Raw genomic sequence first — 18,996 nt, forward strand, 5'->3', positions numbered from 1 at the left:
GGGGTGCTAGGCCAGTTGACCTGGCCTCCACAGTCACCAGACCTGAACCCAATCAAGATGGTTTGGGGTGAGCTGGACCGCAGAGTGAAGGCAAAAGGGCCAACAAGTGCTATGCATCTCTGGGAACTCCTTCAAGATTGTTGGAAGACCATTTCCAGTGACTACCTCTTGAAGTTCATTAAGAGAATGCCAAGAGTGTGCAAAGCAGTCATCTAAGCAAAAGGTGGCTACTTTGAAGAACCTAGAATATAAGACATATTTTCAGTTGTTTCACACTTTTTTGTTAAGTATATAATTCCACATGTGTTAATTCATAGTTTTGATGCCTTCAGTGTGAATGCACAATTTTCATAGTCATGAAAATACAGAAAAACCTTTAAATGAGAAGGTGTGTCTAAACTTTTGGTCTGTACTGTACATTATTCAATATACCACATTTTTTCAACTATATATGACCCTACTAGCATAATAGGGAAGACTAGTAAAGAAAAAAAAAATCTGAATTGAAAATCAGTATATGAAAACATTGGAGTGCTACATCAACTCTCATATGCGTTAATGTAAATGTTCAGACTTTGTGCGGTTTACATAACCATTGCGTGAATACTCTATTAGGAACTTTCATATATCATCCAATTCAGAGAGTGGTGGAAAATAGCGTGTCTCACAATTATTTCCCTCCAATATGGAGAAGTAATATCACAAGATCGCAACCTACATCAAGGGTCGCCATGGTCTTGCAAGTCTCTACACTAAAATCAAAAGCAACTTGCAAGCTTGCATATTTTAGCCAGAATATCGACTAATGTGTCCTCATCGACCTCATGTGTTTTATACATCTTTTTCATGTTTTTATTATTTTCTTTTCTTTCATTTTCTAGACAGGATGCAGCCAGGTTCTTTAGTGTTAGCTGGGTAAATTGGTGTAAGTCCTTATGGGGTGCACTTATATAGTGCTGGGCAGCCCGCCTGATCTAATAGTATGGGCGTCTCTAATAGGCTGTAAGCCATACACTGTGCATCACACGTACCTGTGTGACTGGTGCCCTATGCAAGCCTCATCTGTGTGCATGTATAATACTAGACATCACCTCCTCCATGAATGGTAGGCTTGTGAGTGGTTGTTTCATCAGTATTTTGTACCTGTGCTGCCCCTGCCTTTATCATGGGGGTCTGCTGCATCCTGTAATGCTTTGGTAGTGTGACCTGCTGTTGGTAAGGCTGCATTTTTTCTGTGAAATGTTTTTTTCCATCAGTCAGCACATTCAGACTGCAGCTGTCCATTAGGTTGCTTGCTGTAGCAGCCTAGACTAGATCATAGAATCTTGGAAATAATATACTAGAAAACCTAGATAAGCTGATGTAACTATATCGGTCAGAAAAGTTTCAGCCATGACTTCTTTATATTTGCAAGAAATGTGCAAAAACGTGGCAGTGAGCAATCAAAAAGTAACATTAAAAAAAAAAATGAACCTGTACCAGAACTTTTCCCATGAGATAAAAACTCCCAGAAGAGTCTGGCAGTGGCTTATCAGCCTCTCCCTATTCCAGTAGACATGCAGATCCGGACATACACATTTTTTGGAAATTCAGAAGAATAAGAAGTTAGATTATGACCAGCTTAAAAGGGGCGGCCTCAGTCACATTGCCATTTTCTAATGAACCCAAGCTTGAAGATAAGTTGACCGACACAGGTCTGGCTTCTGGGGGCCATGTGAATCTGCGGGTATCACTATGGGTAGTTTCACCCAGGTCTAGCTATAGATTTCCCAATAGTACATACCAGCTATTCAGAAGAATGTATGTCCACCCAGTATATGAAAGAGCCACGTCCACCAAAGCAGGAGTCGCTCATAATTAGGGGCTATTTGTACCGATTAAAAATAAGGTACTGAGTGGTGGACCCCCTCCATGTTCACATACTCGATCAGCGCATATGTCTGTAGTGGACACCGATCAAGTCGTAAAAAGAGTACCAGAACTACAGCACTTAATGAGTGCTGAACGTGACCGACTCATTTATTAACGATTCTTCATTACAATATTGTACAAATGTCGGATTTCTCCCTTTGTTCTAAGTGATTAACATTGTTTATGGCCTTTGTGAAATGTTTGTGCTTTTCTTAATTAAGAATCATGAGCGCTGTGGTGTTCCTGAATATTTCTCTGCAGAGACGTGCAGCTCGCAGCCGGCTCTCGTCACAGCGTGTGGTGCAGCCCACATAGAGGCGGCAATACATCAGGCCGTGCAAGATATATGAACAGGTTTCATTTCATAATTAGCAGGAAACCTTTATACAGTAGGAATCGGAAATATATTTTCTAAGGGCCTGATTTTGATAATAAATCAAGTGTTCTAGCAGGTACAATGCTATTTTTAGTACAGGTGACCCATTTTATGTTCCAGCAAAGTCATAATCTGGTCCCGCTCATAAGAAATAGCGGAAAGAAGTCTTTCTTTTTTTTTTTAAAGTGACAGGAGCATACTTTTATTCCTAATATAATGAAATCAGTTCATTGGGTGATAATTGGATACAAACAAGATTGGGAGAATGTCTCAATAACTGGTCTATTCTTGCTAAAAGTAATAGAATGTAAGCCTGCAAGGGTCCTCTTCCTTCTGTACCAGTCTATCATTGTTAGTTTGTTTACTGTAAGTGATATCTGTATTTTGTATGTAACCCCTTCTCATGTACAGTACAGACCAAAAGTCTGGACACACCTTCTCATTTAAAGATTTTTCTGTATTTTCATGACTTTGAAAATTGTACATTCACACTGAAGACATTAAAACTATGAATTAACACATGTGGAATTATATTCTTAACAAAAAAGTGTGAAACAACTGAAAATATATCTTATATTCTAGGTTCTTCAAAGTAGCCACCTTTTGCTTTGATGACTGCTTTGCACACTCTTGGCATTCTCTTGATGAGCTTCAAGAGGTAGTCACCGGAAATGGTCTTCCAACAATCTTGAAGGAGTTCCCAGAGATGCGTAGCACTTGTTGGCCCTTTTGCCTTCACTCTGCGGTCCAGCTCACCCCAAACCATCTCGATTGGGTTCAGGTCTGGTGACTGTGGAGGCCAGGTCATCTGGCGTAGCACCCCATAACTCTCCTTCTTGGTCAAATAGCCCTTACACAGCCTGGAGGTGTGTTTGGGGTCATTGTACTGTTGAAAAATAAATGATGGTCCAACTAAACGCAAACCGGATGGAATAGCATGCCGCTGCAAGATGCTATGGTAGCCATGCTGGTTCAGTATGCCTTAAATTTTGATTAAATCCCCAACAGTGTCACCAGAAAAGCACCCCCACACCATCACTCCTCCTCCTCCATGCTTCACGGTGGGAACCAGGCATGTAGAGTCCATCCGTTCACCTTTTCTGCGTCGCACAAACACACGGTGGTTGGAACCAAAGATCTCAAATTTGGACTCATCAGACCAAAGCAAAGGTTTCCACTGGTCTAATGTCCATTCCTTGTGTTCTTTAGCCCAAACAAGTCTCTTCTGCTTGTTGCCTGTCCTTAGCAGTGGTTTCCTAGCAGCTATTTTACCATGAAGGCCTGCTGCACAAAGTCTCCTCTTAACAGTTGTTGAAGAGATGTGTCTGCTGCTAGAACTCTGTGTGGCATTGACCTGGTCTCTAATCTTTGTAGCGCTTGATGGTTTTTGCAACTGCACTTGGGGACACATTCAAAGTTTGCCCAATTTTTCGAACTGACTGACCTTCATTTCTTAAAGTAATGATGGCCACTCGTTTTTCTTTACTTAGCTGCTTTTTTCTTGCCATAATACAAATTCTAACAGTCTATTCAGTAGGACTATCAGCTGTGTATCCACCAGACTTCTGCACAACACAACTGATGGTCACAGCCCCATTTATAAGGCAAGAAATTCCACTTATTAAACCTGACAGGGTATACCTGTGAAGTGAAAACCATTTCCGGTGACTACCTTTTGAAGCTCATCAAGAGAATGCCAAGAGTGTGCAAAGCAGTCATCAAAGCAAAAGGTGGCTACTTTGAAGAACCTAGAATATAAGACATATTTTCAGTTGTTTCACACTTTTTTGTTATGTATATAATTCCACATGTGTTAATTCATAGTTTTGATGCCTTCAGTGTGAATGTACAATTTTTAAAGTCATGAAAATACAGAAAAATCTTTAAATGAGAAGGTGTGTCCAAATTTTTGGTCTGTACTGTACATTGCCATGGAATCAATGGCGCTATATAAATAAATAATAATAATAATAGACATCTATGTTATGTGTTCCACAATGTGTCTATATAAACGATCATATAATGTAGTAGTAAGCGTGTCAAGCAGTGGAGTGTGGTAGAACGGTGCATTAAAGGGAACCTGACAGCTGCCCTACACCCCCTTATAGACTACTATGTATATCAGGGGTCCCCAACCAGTAGCTTGAGAGCCACATGTGGCTCGCGGGCCCGTGATGTGTGGCTCATGGCTGTCTGACAGCTTGGTGCATTAGCACTAGGTCTAGCAAACCGCTCTTAGGAGTAGATCTCTGGATGGTGACTTGTGTGTAGCCCTGCACAGAAGAGCAGATCTGAATGGGGGTAAGATAGGAAACCCTGGAGCCTGGCATACTGCCATGGTGTGATTCAGTGGAAAAGCTTTGGCTGTTATTATATAGGTAATAGGGGGCACTGGGTGTCACTACTGAGAGTGGGGCAGGAGCTGGATGTGGCTTGCACCCCTCTCTCAGAGCTGGATGTGACTTGCAACCTTCTCTCAGAGCTAAATGTGGCTCTCAAGGTCAGAAAGGTTGGGGACCTCTGATGTATTTAGTGACCTTTCTATGCATTCTACAAGCCCTTTTATGTGGATTAGCGATTGCTGAATTAATATAAAATCAATGTTGACGCTGTGCTTGTGCTATGATAATCAATAGGTGAGTTGTTGGGGATGATGTTGATTACCCTGGACTGACCTTCCCAATATTTATGTAAGCATACCCCTGTGGGTGGGAGAGACATGATTTACAAGAGCAATGTCACTGCTGACTCGTTGCAAATATTGTGCACGATCTTAACAAGACATATTGGAATCGGGTTTACGTCCCGGGCTTAATTGGCGCAAAATGTATACCAAAAGGAGGCAGCAATGATACCGGATTTGGACAGCCGTGGAGGAGCTTCACATTTACAGACTAGACTTAGTGTTCATCTGATTTCTAAATACTAGTCTACCAAGTTCTTTACCTCCCCTGTGTTCTGCTCATCCTTGGAAAAAAAGAATTAGCCATGTTGGCTTTGAATATGGTTGATACTCAGCCCCAGTGAGAAATAATCCGATGCTATGGAAGTTCTGCAGTAGATTGTTTCTCCTCTCCATGTTTTCCAACAGTGGTGTGAAGCCACTTTACACTTTATCCACATCTTAAATTTTTATTTTACTACATACAGTATACCACTTTAACAATCCCTGCTGTCCCTAAAGAGTACTGGCCTCCTGTTTTCAGCTTAGTCAATTACATACTGCAGTTCAACTTTTATTTTCACCTTTTTAAACACATTAACAATGTCCAGGCTTTGTAGAATCAGAACCTGGCTCGCCCATCTACTTCTGTAGTACATACAGGTCAGGAGATCTTAAACTGTGGAATGGATACAGAAGGTTCTGTGGATTGGACGTTTGCATGTCTTTTATTGCCTTAAACATTCATTTTATGTTAAAGGATCTGGAAGATATCATTTTTAGTGAGATAATACACTAGTTTAGGGTCTACGGACCATGCTTGTTGTTACTATTATTGCATTATTTGGTCTTTTACTAGAATTTATGAATCTGACACAATGAGAGTCATGAAAAGGCCTTTATGTAGATAGACCTGCACAGCCTTATGAAGGCTTGTACTAATGCCCCATCATAAGCCGACTCACTACTAGTCATTTTCTCCAACAAGCTGCTCATTTGTTAGATTCAATGCCCACATTACCATTTCCACACATCCAGGAATATTAATCACTCGGTTATCCACAGTGAACTGTGTGTGTGGTACAATGTTCTGTCCATGAATATGAGGATTGTTCACATTATTAATTGTACACACAGCAGTTTCAACATTGAAAAAAAAGCATCACTTTATCAGCTCCTGACTACAACTGCATATTTCATATCTAGAGAGATCACGGTATTCCGGCAGCTATCTGCACCCCATGGGTGGGGGGGGTATAATGCATCAGGAAATAGTACTGCCCTGGAGAAGCCCACCCCCAAACATGCACATCGCACCTGAGAAGTAGTTTAGGGTTCATTCACATATCCTTTTTGACTTGTATGAGTGTTTTTCACAGATCGTATTCACACCTAGAATAGTCCATGGGCCTGTTCACATGTTTTATTTCTTTTATGAACCAAGTAGTCCACGCAAAATCGTGGAGACATATCTGATGTTGATCCGAGTGTCATATCAAAATTGGTAAAGCAAGTCTATGGGTTCAGAAAAAACATTACATGGCATTCAAGTGTTGTCAGTTTTTCACGGACTGCTAAATAGAAGGTAGAAGGTAGAGAGACTTTTCATTTTTTCCTCATCTGAGAAAAACTGTGAAAACTTGGACCAAACTCAGATGACACACTGATGAAAATCTGTTGAAACTCTGAACAAAATCACGGATTAAACTAGAATCTGTTTCCTCAAGTGTGAAAGAAATGGATGTCTGAATGAGCTCTTAGTTTGGGGGAGCAGAGTGTTCACTATACACAGGGTGCCGGTCCTTATGCTTCATGTGTACCTGGGCATGATCATCTATCTGTCAGTGGATTTGATGAGGATTTATGTGTCAAATCTGTTCCACAATCCTCACTAAAGGGAAGTAATCAGCAGCAAATGACCTATTGATTAAATCAGATTTATATATATTATATATTCATGATATATGTATGATGTTCTGTTTTTCATATAACATTTAAGTAAGAGCCTAATAAATCTCCGGTGGATATGTGAAAATTACAATTTTTCTATTTATAATACATATTGTCCAAAATTTTTTAAGAATACATTTAATACAAAAATTTGATTTACTCAATAGGTTATTTTCTGATGATAGCTTCCCTTTAAATCCTAATATTCCACAATTCCACATCCAAAGCAATAAAATTAGTTATTTCATATTCAATTAAGATTGTGAAAGAAAAAAAAAAATCAGCAAGAAAAAATTATGCAAGAAAAAGAAGTAAATTAGCTCTATGGGGATAATCCTTGTAGACATCTGCACCACATTGATGAGAAAAATCCGAAAGCCAGCCTTGGATTTCTACCACAGATCCTCCTATAAAATACGAATCAAATTTACTCCTGACATACTGCTGAACTGCCAAATTGGCCATGTGGCCACAACGTGAGAGAAAGGGATAGGATTATTTAGGAGGCCAAGAAAATAAAAGGAAAAGAGTCAACTCATCGGTGATCCCGCTTCAGAACAAGGTCCTTAAAGTGAACCTGACAGCTGACACATGCTGCCCAATCCGTAGGCAGCATGGATCAGGCACTGGCTGTATGATCTCACACAGGAATGTTTGATTCAGAAATGCTGCAGAGTTCCAGAGAAAAACACACTTTAATAGTTGCTGGAGACTGAGACCACGCTAGGCTTGTCAGACAGGCGGGTCCCCAGCCTGCCTGCTGATCTGCAGAGACAGGTGTCTGCATATTCACGCACTAGCCACTCCAGGTCAGTGGCCAGGGAGAAGGCACAAACCTGGTGCAAGGACGTTGTTCTGAAACACGTTTGAAATCTTTTACTTTTTTGTATTATGCTTATTGAGGCTTTATAATGAGATGCAATAAAGAACTTATTTTATTTAGGAATGGATCTGGATCACAATTTCTTTATTAAGGAGGCTGTGGCTGACCAGTGAAGGGAAAGACATGTCTAGATGCCTCTTGTACTCAGGGATCTTAATCTGTTATGTCAATTAAAGAAATCTGACCAGATTTTGTCCCCAATACCCGCACCTGACTGCTGTGCTCTCGTACTCACCCCCAAAGATATATATCTTGTGAACGAACAGGTTTCTCAAAAACTAAGCCCTGGCATGATTTTACAGGATTTTTGGAGCATGCTTGAAATATAAGCCCTACTACAAATATAAGGCCTAGCTACAGTCAGGGCCGGCATTTGGGGACAGGAAAATGGACAATTGCCAAGGACCCCCTCTCTCTTGGGGCACCAAGCATTTCAATTCTGAGGTTGCAAATTGCCTCTTAAGAGAAAGAGAAGACTTGAACTCTATAGCGCCACCTTTTGGAAGCAGCAATCCTACAAGTCACAATCAACCCGGAGGTTAAAACTGCTTAAGGACGTTTGGTGACATCACAGTCAGGTGACCATCATGTCATCAAAAATCCTTTAACTGCAGGTGTCTAGAGGAACTAAAAAGGACTAGAGGTCGGTATGCAGGGCTGGCGTCGGGTGGGACAAACTGGATAATATCTCAGGGCCCCCAGTCACTTAGGGACCTCCAGCAGTTCTACTATGAGGTTAAGACTGCTTACAGATCTTGGGTGACATCACGGTCATGTGACCATGAGGTCATCAAAGGTCCTTTATCTGCAGGAGTCTAGAGGAACTGAGGAGAAGACAGGCTGGTATGTACAGTATGTGTATATTTACATGTGTATGTGCAGTGTGTGTGTGATGACATGATATGATTAGATTTGAATAAATGTTGATTTTTTTGTTCAAGAATAAATATGAATTGTTGTTCATGGAAAAAAAATGAGCCCTAACATCTTTTGGAACAATAAATAATATAAGACCTTGTCTTATTTTTGGAGAAACACAGTATATTGATGCCTCATTGTCAGGAAGATATTGAGAAATATTGAAAATGTTCTTTCTTGCATCCCCTGAAGCCCCCTAACCCCTCCCTTATCCATCTTTTGTAACGAGACAAGAGCTGACAGTCTACGCAGCTGTCTGTATGCAAGTAACAGTGCAAGAAGCTCAATAGCCTACTCTACTTAACATATGAATGCATTTAGGGTATGTGCACACGATGCAGAAATGAAGCAGAAAATTTCTGCATCATTTCTGCATCTCCCTGGCAGAAAAAACGCATGCAGATTGTGCATGCGTTTTTCCTGCAGAATACATGCGGATCCACATGCAGATTGACATGCGTTTCCGCATGCAGATTGACAAGCGCTTTCCAGGCGATTTTAGCATCACCTGGAAAGTGCTTGACAACTAGGTCACACTATATAAATCCATGCAAACAGCATGGATTTATATAGTGTGACCCGAGAGAGTGTATATACTTACCTCTGATGGCCCGCGCTGTCCTGCTTTACAAAGTTCCCGGCTGCCGGCAACTTTGAATTGAAAGACCTGCCGACGTCAGCGTCACGTGACCCGTCACATGACTCTGACGTCACCGCAGGTCCTACAACTCACTGCAAGTGCCGGGAACCAAGCGGGAGCGCTGCGCGGGCCGACAGAAGGTAAGAATACATTTATTTTTTATTTTATTCTTTTTTTACAGCTTTTTTAATGGTACCTGGGTGTGGATGAGACTCTCCTCTCCTCCACACCCGGGTACCATCCGCATATTAGAACGCGCCAATAACGCAAGTACAAATGCTGTCTTGCGGAATTGGCGCGTTCTAATGCAAGTCAATGGCGGCGAAATCGCCGCGTTTCCGCAAAATTAATTGACATGCTGCGGATTTTTGACCGCAGCGTTAACGCTGCGGAAAAATCCGCATCATGGGCACAGCACATGCGGATTTCCATTGGGGAACATTGCTTCCCTTCTACCATGCGTTTTTCATGCGTTTCCGCAACTGCAAAAACGCCGCGGAAACGCATGAAATACGCATCGTGTGAACTCAGCCTTACTCTTAACACAGACCTGGGATAGCTTGACACCTTCCAGCATAGGGGCAGAGATGGAAGGAAGGAGGAAATGGCTCGTTTAGTCTCAAAGAGAGTTTAAACAAAGATTGCAGGATTTTCAACTCCGATACGAAATATGGAATAACTAAAGCTCCAATGATGGGACTCATATTTTTAGGTGCAGGGTCAGCTAGGGAACGATAGGGATATTTTTCCGTCACTGAAAAACCCTCCATGGAGTTGTAGCGCAAAAACACCAGAATAGCAGACTGCAACTATGCGATGTGTGGTCTCTAAATGAAGGTAAAATCATAATAGAAAATATGGTATCACGTTTGGGCTTCTGGAATCAACGAGTGATAAGTTATCCCAAAAAACAGGTTTTTAATACAAACATGAAGGGTGGAGTCCAGCCCCTGTGATGTCAGCACAGGGGGTGTGTGGGCAGGTCTTCCCCTTCGGCATAAAAAAAGAAGGGAAGATTGATCCATCTTCATTGCCAGAGGGGTATAAGGACTATAAGCAACGGATCCTGTTCAATAACAGTCTAATCAAATCGGGGAGCCCCTCCTCCACCTATATTGAATAGTCTCAGCATTCGTACAGTAAGTTTTTTCCTTAATCCTTATTATTTTGTATAACTGCTTATGTATTTTAATGTCTCCTTTGTAAAATCATTGTATATATTTTTCCTAAACAATGCCTCCCTTTTGGATTAAATATAAAATTTAATAGTTCTGTTTCTTTTGTCCTGTAATCGTTCCCTCCCCCGAAGCCATACGCTACCAGAACGCAGGCGTCCGCCAAGGCCTGTGTTATATTTCAAAGCTGGACGGTGGTGGCAGCGAATAATAATATTAATTGGGCTATCGTGAAGCTGACAGTGACTGTATGGAGGGCATAAACACGTATTCCATGCATTTGAATCTAGAGGTGTGACGCCATACGCTCACTGGTCGCTTGCCGATACCTAAGAAGTGAGTAGTCTGGATCGTGTGCTCACTATTTCGGACAAAATCCGTGACACAGTGACAGCACGGTGAGATATTGCGTGATCTACCCAGTGTCATCGCTGTGGAATACCTGACACTCATTATAATGCAAATACAATTGTGCTCAAAAGTTTACATATCCCGGCAGAATTTTTCCTTTCTTGGCGCCTTGTTTCAGAGAATATGAATGATAACAAAAAAACTTTTTCTCCACTCATGGTTATTGGTTGGGTGAAGCCATTTATTGTCAAACTACTGTGTTTTCTCTTTTAAAATCTTAATGACAACCAAAAACATCCAAATTACCCTGGTCAAAAGTTCACATACCCTGGTGATTTTGGCCTGATAACATGCACAAAATTTGACACAAATGGGTTTGAATGGCTATTAAAGGTAATATCTTCACCTGTGACCTGTTTGCTTATAATCAGTGTATGTGTGCATAAAAGCTGAGTGAGTTTCTGGGATCCAGACAGACTCTTGCATCTTTCATTCAGCCACTGACGTTTCTGGATTGTGAGTCATGGAGAAAGCAAAAGAATTGTCAACGGATCTACGGGAAAAGGTAGTTAAACTGTATAACACAGGAAAGGGATACAAAAAAAATATCCAAGGAATTGATAATGTCAGTCAGCAGCATTCAAACTGTGATTAACAAATGGAAAATCAGGGGCTCTGTAAAAACCAAACCACGGTCAGATAGACCAAAAATTTCAGCCACAACTGCCAGGAAAATTGTTAGGGATGCAAAGAAAAACCCACAAATAACATCAGCTGAAATTCAGGACTCTCTGAAAACTAGCGGTGTGGCTGTTTCAAGATGCACAATAAGGAGGCACTTCAAGAAAAATGGGCTGCATGGTCGAGTTGCCAGAAGAAAGCCATTACTGCACAAATGCCATAAAGTATCTCGCCTACAATACGCCAAACAGCACAGAGACAAGCCTCAAAACTTCTGGAACAAGGTAATTTGGAGTGATGATACCAAAATTGAACTTTTTGGCCACAACCATAAACGTTACATTTGGAGAAAGGTCAACAAGGCCTATGATGAAAGGAACACCATTCCTATAGTAAAGCACGGAGGTGGATCACTGATGTTTTGGTGATGTGTGAGCTACAAAGGCACAGAAACTTGGTAAAAGTTGAAGGAAAGATGAATGCAGCACATTATCAGCAAATACTGGAGGCAAATTTGCACTCCTCAGCCCGGAAGCTGTGCTTGGGACGTACTTGGACGTTCCAACATGACAACAATCCAAAACACCAAGCCAAGTCGACCTGTCATTGGCTACAGCAGAACAAAGAGAAGGTTCTGGAGTGGCCATCTCAGTCTCCTGACCTCAATATCATTGAGCCACTCTGGGGAGATCTCAAGCGCACAGTTCATGCTAGACAGCCCAGGAATTTACAGGAACTGGAGGCTTTTTGCCAAGAAGAATGGGCAGCTTTACCATCTGAGAAAATAAAGAACCTCATCCACAACTACCACAAAAGACTTCAAGCTGTCAATGATGTTAGAGGGGGCAATACACGGTATTAAGAACTGGGGTATGTGAACTTTTTATCAGGATTATTTGGATGTTTTTGGTTGTCATTAAGATTTAAAAAGAGAAAACACAGTAGTTTGACAATAAATGGCTTCACCCAACCAATAACCATGAGTGGAGAAAAAAAATTTTTTGTTATCATTCATATTCTCTGAAACAAGGCGAAGAAAGGAAAAATTCTGACGGGGTATGTAAACTTTTGAGCACAACTGTAATGAAACAGAGAGCTACCATTTTTTTAACCTTACAATAAAAAGACGTCATTACATACCAGTAACTGGATTTTTCCAAACTCCTGACAGCATCACGGAGAGAGGGGAACCGCCCTTCAAGGATCAGAAACTCACAGGATAAAGGGACGGCACCTCTCCATGCATCAGTTGGATTACCGAGCACGAGAGGACCTCAAGTTTACAAACAATATTAAACAAAAACACCACGTTTTCCTTAAGCAATAAGTGACCTCACACCAGAAATGAAATAGTGTTCACCCATATAGGTGATGGGAGGGAATATAAGGTTGCTGTCATGTATTCTGAAAAATCCAATTACCGGAAAGTAATCACATCTTCCTCTTACCCATGACAGCACCACGGAGAGAAATCTGCATTCAGGGAGGGTCCACAGCCTGCAGAACCCTTCTCCCAAAAGGTGAGACCAGAAGAGGAGGTCACATCCAGTCTATAGCATTTATAAAAAGTAGAGTGAGAGGACCAGGTCACTGCCTTACATATCTGATCAATGGACACATCCGCTCTCTCCGCCGGGGAGGTTGCAACAGCTCTTGTGGAGTGAGCCCCTAGACTCTCCCTCTTGAATAACACTACCATATATGGAATAAACTAATCTGATGGCTTCTGTAATCTATCTATCTAGCATACATTTTGATTCTTTAAGACCTTTCCTAGGTCCTTGGAAGGAGACAAACAACAATTGATTGATCTCTCCAGAACTCTGTAACCGATAAGTATGTTATCAGTCATCTTTTGACGTCTAGCGTATGAAGTTTCTCTTCTTTGTGATTTTTGGTATTAGCACAGAATGAGGAAAGTACCACTTCTTGACTTCTCTGGAACTTTGAAGACAATTTAGGAAGATAGAATCAGATCCAATCAGATCCAATCTATCTTCCAAGATCTGTGTAAAGGGAGGACCTACTGACAGGGCCTGGATGTTGCTAACCCTGTGGGCTGAGGTTAAGACCACTAGGAGGACTGTCTTTACCGGATTTTAGCTGATACTGAGTCTATAAGTTCTAAGTGAGAGTCTTATATACAATAGATATAAATCCTCACACAATGATAACAGGGATCCCTTCATAAGCCATATATTGATCCTACAGAGAATTTTGAAGGAACATCTGATCCAATAGTATTATATTAAAAATAAATTGTATTCAAGATATACAACGTTCAAATACATAATCAATAAAATACACAGACAAGATACAGAAAACACAGAAAATAGCCCTATAATTCAATTCATGATAGTATATTACACCAGGCTAAATAGCATATTATATGTCAAATTGTTAAACTACAATAGACCATGCCAAAAGCCAAGTGAATTCTATCAAATACAAGAAAGTGCAAATTGTGCTTAAATAGTATACGCTCAAATACGAGGGTCAGTCAATAAGTAATGCCTCCTATTTTTTTTCTCCTTAAATAAGGTAGTTATGTTAAATATTTGAATTTGGCACAATTCCTCAAACCTTCTTCTCCAATCCACAGCAATTGCAACTTCCTGCACCAACAGGTGGCAGGACTGTATCCGTTTGCAAAATGGCTGACATCGATGTTCGTATTAGACAACGTTCTGTGATTGAATTCTTGCATGCAGAAGGTGAGACGCCCATTCGAATTCATGAGAGACTGAAAATTGTGTACGGTGATGCAACAGTGGATGTCAGTACTGTTAGACGATGGGTTCGTCGCTTTAACACAGTTGAAGGGCCATCACCGTTGGCTGACAAAATGCGGAGTGGCAGGCCAGTAACCGCAGTGACTCCAAGCAACATTCAGCGAGTCGATGACATCATTCGTGGTGACCGTCGGGTGACTGCAGATGAATTGTGTGGCATTATCTGCCTCAGTAAAGGCAGTGTGATGAAAATTATTGGACAACTGGGATACAGAAAAGTTTGTGCACGGTGGGTCCCAAGAATGCTTTTTACCATGCTGGAACACATGCCCTTGTTAAACGGTGGACCAAGACTGTGGAAATGGAAGGAGTTTATATTGAAAAGTGACAAATTAATCGTTAATATTGTGGTTTTCAACCTATGTAATTGCATTTGAATTTCTTGCCAATTAAAAGGAGAGAAAAAATAGGAGGCATTACTTATTGACTGACCCTCGTAGATGTCTCCCAATGACCATAGTGACGTATCAAGCCTAAATAATATTTCAGTATGCTATAATAAACACACCTATGAATTAGTGGACATTACCTGTGCCCATGATGGGAATGGAGAGGAAAAGGGCTACCAGGCACCTCGACGCGTTTCACCACTGCCTGCGGTTTCATCAGGAGGTATCAGAGCATGATATAATCGCCATTTTATATTATATCTCATTAAAGGAAATGTCACCGCACCTGTGGTATAGCGCATCGCCGCCATGATGCCTCGTCACCGAGGGGCTGGAGCTCAATGCGGACGTCACATAGGAAAGTGACCGGGTCAGCTGACGAGGCCCGTTGCCACGCAATAGAAGAGCACCGTCTCTCGGTGTACGAGGCAGCGCATGCGTGATATGCGCTTGCAGGAAGCAGCCAAGAAGATATATTCTCAGGAACATGTACATCTATAATCGCTGAGGTTTATACTCATTATATATTCCCCATCAAGACTCCATATCATATGTAGCCAATCATGTTTTACTAATATGATCTCTACAGCTATAAGGATGTACCTGACTAAATATTAGTGAGTAATTATATAAGACATAACATCCTTGATTGAAATCACAGATCAGGCATGTAAATAGATTAATAAAAGGTCTGATCATAATTGTTAGTGCATACTGCCAGTTGACATACACACGTATTATCCATGATTCAAAAGGTCCTGAGATCTTTATAAAATGTGCACAATAGTATAAAGTGTAGTCAAAAATAGTTATATTGAATATAATTAAGGACATAAATGTCCATGATGTGTGGTAGGTTTATTATTTTACGACGATTGTGAGTGGTAAAGGAATATATTTTTATTATATAAATATATATTAATTCCAAATTAAAATGGAAGTAGCATAGAGAATTACAGCATTATAGCCTTATAAACAAAACGACTCTGCTAGGTAATGTGTACCAGGGTGACTAACAAATTATAAAAAAAAAATTGTGACTTTTGTGTATCAGAGTGACTTATCAATCATAAAATACATGTGTGATTGGGGACATTGGTGTGTTGGACCATACTGGTCCACTAGTGATATATAACCTATATTAAACGATCGTAGAAGTGGCGAAAAAATAGAAGCAAAGAAAAAATAAAAGTGATGTAAAAGTGAGAGTCTGTCAGAACCAGATTTAAATTCCAAGGATGTATATTCGGCCTGGGAATTGGTGTTGATCTGGAGCAAGCTTTGATAAAACAGGAAATCCAACGGTCACCCGCTAGGTCATAATTATACAGGGCCCCAAGGGCCAACACCTGAACTTTAAGGGTGCTGGTGGAAAGTCCCTGCTGTAGACCTTTTTGAAGGAACTCTAAAATGGAACTTACTGGCACTCCATTCCTCCACCCCCCCAGCTTCGCACCTGAAGTGGCTAGAAATTTTCTTCAGGTCCAACCATAGATTTTCGTGGAGACTGCCTTCCTACTCTGGACCAAGGTGTAAATCAGGTTAGGAGAAAATTCCCAGTCCCTTATCAGCAACTTCTCAATTCCATACAGTTAAATGTAGGCTGGCCTCTTGAAAATGCCACACAGGGCCCTGGGAGGGAATATCTGCAACTTCCGGTAGCAACCATGGATGGGCGACTGACATTAGTCTCAACCAGGAAAACCATGGCCTATTGGGCCAAAAGAGTGCTATCAGGATGACTCTTGCCCTGTCTTCCCTGATCTTCCTCAGGACTGCTGTTATTAATATCATTGGTGGAAAAGCATAGGCTAGATTGTAACTGTCTGACTAGAAAGGCATCCATTACCCAAGGACTCGCTCTGGGATTCAGAGAACAGAATTTCTCCACTTTTCTGTTTTGTCTGTTCAGGAATAGATCTATATCTGGCAAGCCCCATATGTCCACAATATGATTGAAAATTAACTGGTTCAGAGCCCATTCTCCTTGTTTTAGCTGACTGCGGCTTAAAAAGTCTGCCGTGCAGTTCTCTTTTCCCTTTTCGTGTAGAGCTGTTAGAGAAAGAAGATTCTCTGCCATTTGAAATATCCGGTTTGTCACCTACTTCAACGAATTGGACAGAGTTCCCCCTTGATGATTAACGTAGGCCACCGTTACCTGCTTGTCTGAGAGGATACTCACATTGTAAGAAAAAAAAGGAGCTTCCTCATGTCGTGTTCTACCGCCAGTAACTCTGTAATGTTCGAAGAAGACGATTTCTATTCCCCTGTCCAATCTCCCAAGACCAGGTGATCCTCCAAATGAGCTCCCTATCCTTTTGAGCTTACAAGGTACTTCTCTGGATAGATTCTCTATGTTCAACCACCAAGAAGGGAATGGGTCATTATTGGAGACAGTGTTAGTCTCCCTTCCAGACATCCTTTAAAAGTGAATTTGTTCATCAGAAGGTCCCGTATGATGGTATGAACCTGAGCCCATAACACTGCTGGGATACATGAGGTCAGAGAACCCTGCAAAGATATAGCTTCCCTGAGAATTATGGTGGATATTTTTACCATACCTGGTTGCATATTTTTTCCATCTAGCCATCTCGAAGACGACATTCTTGATTTATGGAATCCAGCATAAGGCCAAAAAAGACTTGTACTCTTAGAGGGCTTTAGTCTAGATTTATTTTAGATTTAAGAGCCAACATAAGTTTTTCTACTTTCACTCATGGTGCCACATTTCCCCCCCAGGAGTGATTTCCACTGTTGCTGCCACTGATGTTGCTGCTGCTGCTCCTCATGTTTGTGCTGGTGTTCCTGCTCCATTCCAAACTGGAAGCACTGCCGGCGCAAAGGACCCATTCTGCCAGCGTTCTGACTGCATTTTAAATGCAGGACCGGCAATAAACAGCACGTCCCTCCGCTGATGCCTCTTCCAGTCCCACCCGGAAGTGAAAAATCACTTCCAGGTCAAATGTCACTGGCACACTAGTCATCAGGGCGCGCCTCCTTGGTGCACGCCCTAGCATACTCAGACTCAGCAAGCGCAGCTGCTTACGCTGCTTACGCCAGCCAAACACCCCTGGTCTCGCTGCAGCGCTTCCAGGACCCCTGCACTGGTCGCAGCAGGGACGGAGCAATCGCCTGAACCGACCAGCCAGGCGTAAATAAATCTTTTCATCTTCCTTCGGTACCGCCGACAAATCCAGACTAAGGTTCCCCCGTCAAGGACAGGAAACCAACTGATGCCTGGTAGTGGTGCCGCCTTTTATCCTGTAGGTTTCCTGTCCTTGAAGGGTGGATCCCTTCTCTCCGTGGTGCTGTCATGGGTGAAAGAAGAAGAAAACCCTGCATTATCTGGCTTAGTAGCATTCCTGACTGCACAACAAATATTTTTGACGAGCGGTCACAAAATTCAGGGCAAATCAATGGTTATTGACAAAGCTGAAAAGTGTAGAGAGAAATAATTATACAATCATGCCATTAACTCCGTAACAACATTGATTTTCCACTTTAAAGGCCAAAAGCTAATAACCTGTTCTGCATCACTGTATTCTCCGTGGAACAAATGAATTTTTTTCTTTTAAATATGAGAACATACTTGTCTGCTGAGGGACGACAAATTCTGAATGGGGGCATATTGGTGTTATTATTGCTTAACAACAAAAACTGCGGGACGAAAATATAAAAACCACTGTAAAAGGACATACCCGCAAGATTTCTCTGCAGATGTATGCAATCCACTCTTCTTTCAATGTGTTGCCTTTGGTGTTCTTGATTAGGTCAGTAACGGATCCAGCACCACAAAACTCCATCACCAGCTGAGAAATAAATGGCAAATCTTAGAAATAAGGAATGGAGTAAGTCAGAAATGTCAAAACCCACATTATCTTCTGCCTGTTAACAACTTGTGAAGCCCTACAAAGACTGCTCCGACGTCACGCCTTCCTCAACATGCTGCGATATGGCTTTTAAATCCTAAGAATATATACAGAGATAGTAAAGTGTCCTTACCCAAAGCTGGTCATCCATCCCAGGTGGGTTCTTCTTAATGAATGCCCCATAATACGTGGCAATGTTTCTGTGATGAGAATACTTCTTGAGCATGTTAATTTCCTGCTTAATCTCCTCTTCTTCATCCTATGCAGTGAGAAAGAAATAGAAGCCGGTTTTACGTTAAATATATTTACATCATACATAAAGAAATGTGTCACTAGAAAAGGATTTTTTTTGTTATCAAAACGTTTAGCTAAATATATTTTTATTTTATTTGGTAACTT

At 41.3% G+C, this 18,996-nt stretch overlaps 1 protein-coding gene across 15 annotated transcripts in view; it reads right to left on the reverse strand.

Moving 5' to 3' along the window:
• TNIK (TRAF2 and NCK interacting kinase) overlaps positions 1-18,996 on the reverse strand; it is a 330,725-nt gene that overhangs the window by 132,895 nt on the left and 178,834 nt on the right. For all 15 annotated transcript variants that reach the window (XM_073674893.1, XM_073674887.1, XM_073674897.1 and 12 more), the window contains exons 4-5: positions 18,731-18,856; positions 18,427-18,537 (exon numbers count right to left, since the gene is read on the reverse strand). In XM_073674893.1, the coding sequence (XP_073530994.1) occupies positions 18,427-18,537; positions 18,731-18,856 (237 nt within the window). The remainder of the gene's footprint in view (positions 1-18,426; positions 18,538-18,730; positions 18,857-18,996) is intronic.

This window comes from Phyllobates terribilis, unplaced genomic scaffold (assembly GCF_046119375.1).
Source record: "Phyllobates terribilis strain yellow unplaced genomic scaffold, ASM4611937v1 Scaffold_3__8_contigs__length_932513732, whole genome shotgun sequence".
Classification (NCBI taxonomy): Eukaryota; Metazoa; Chordata; class Amphibia; order Anura; family Dendrobatidae; genus Phyllobates; species Phyllobates terribilis.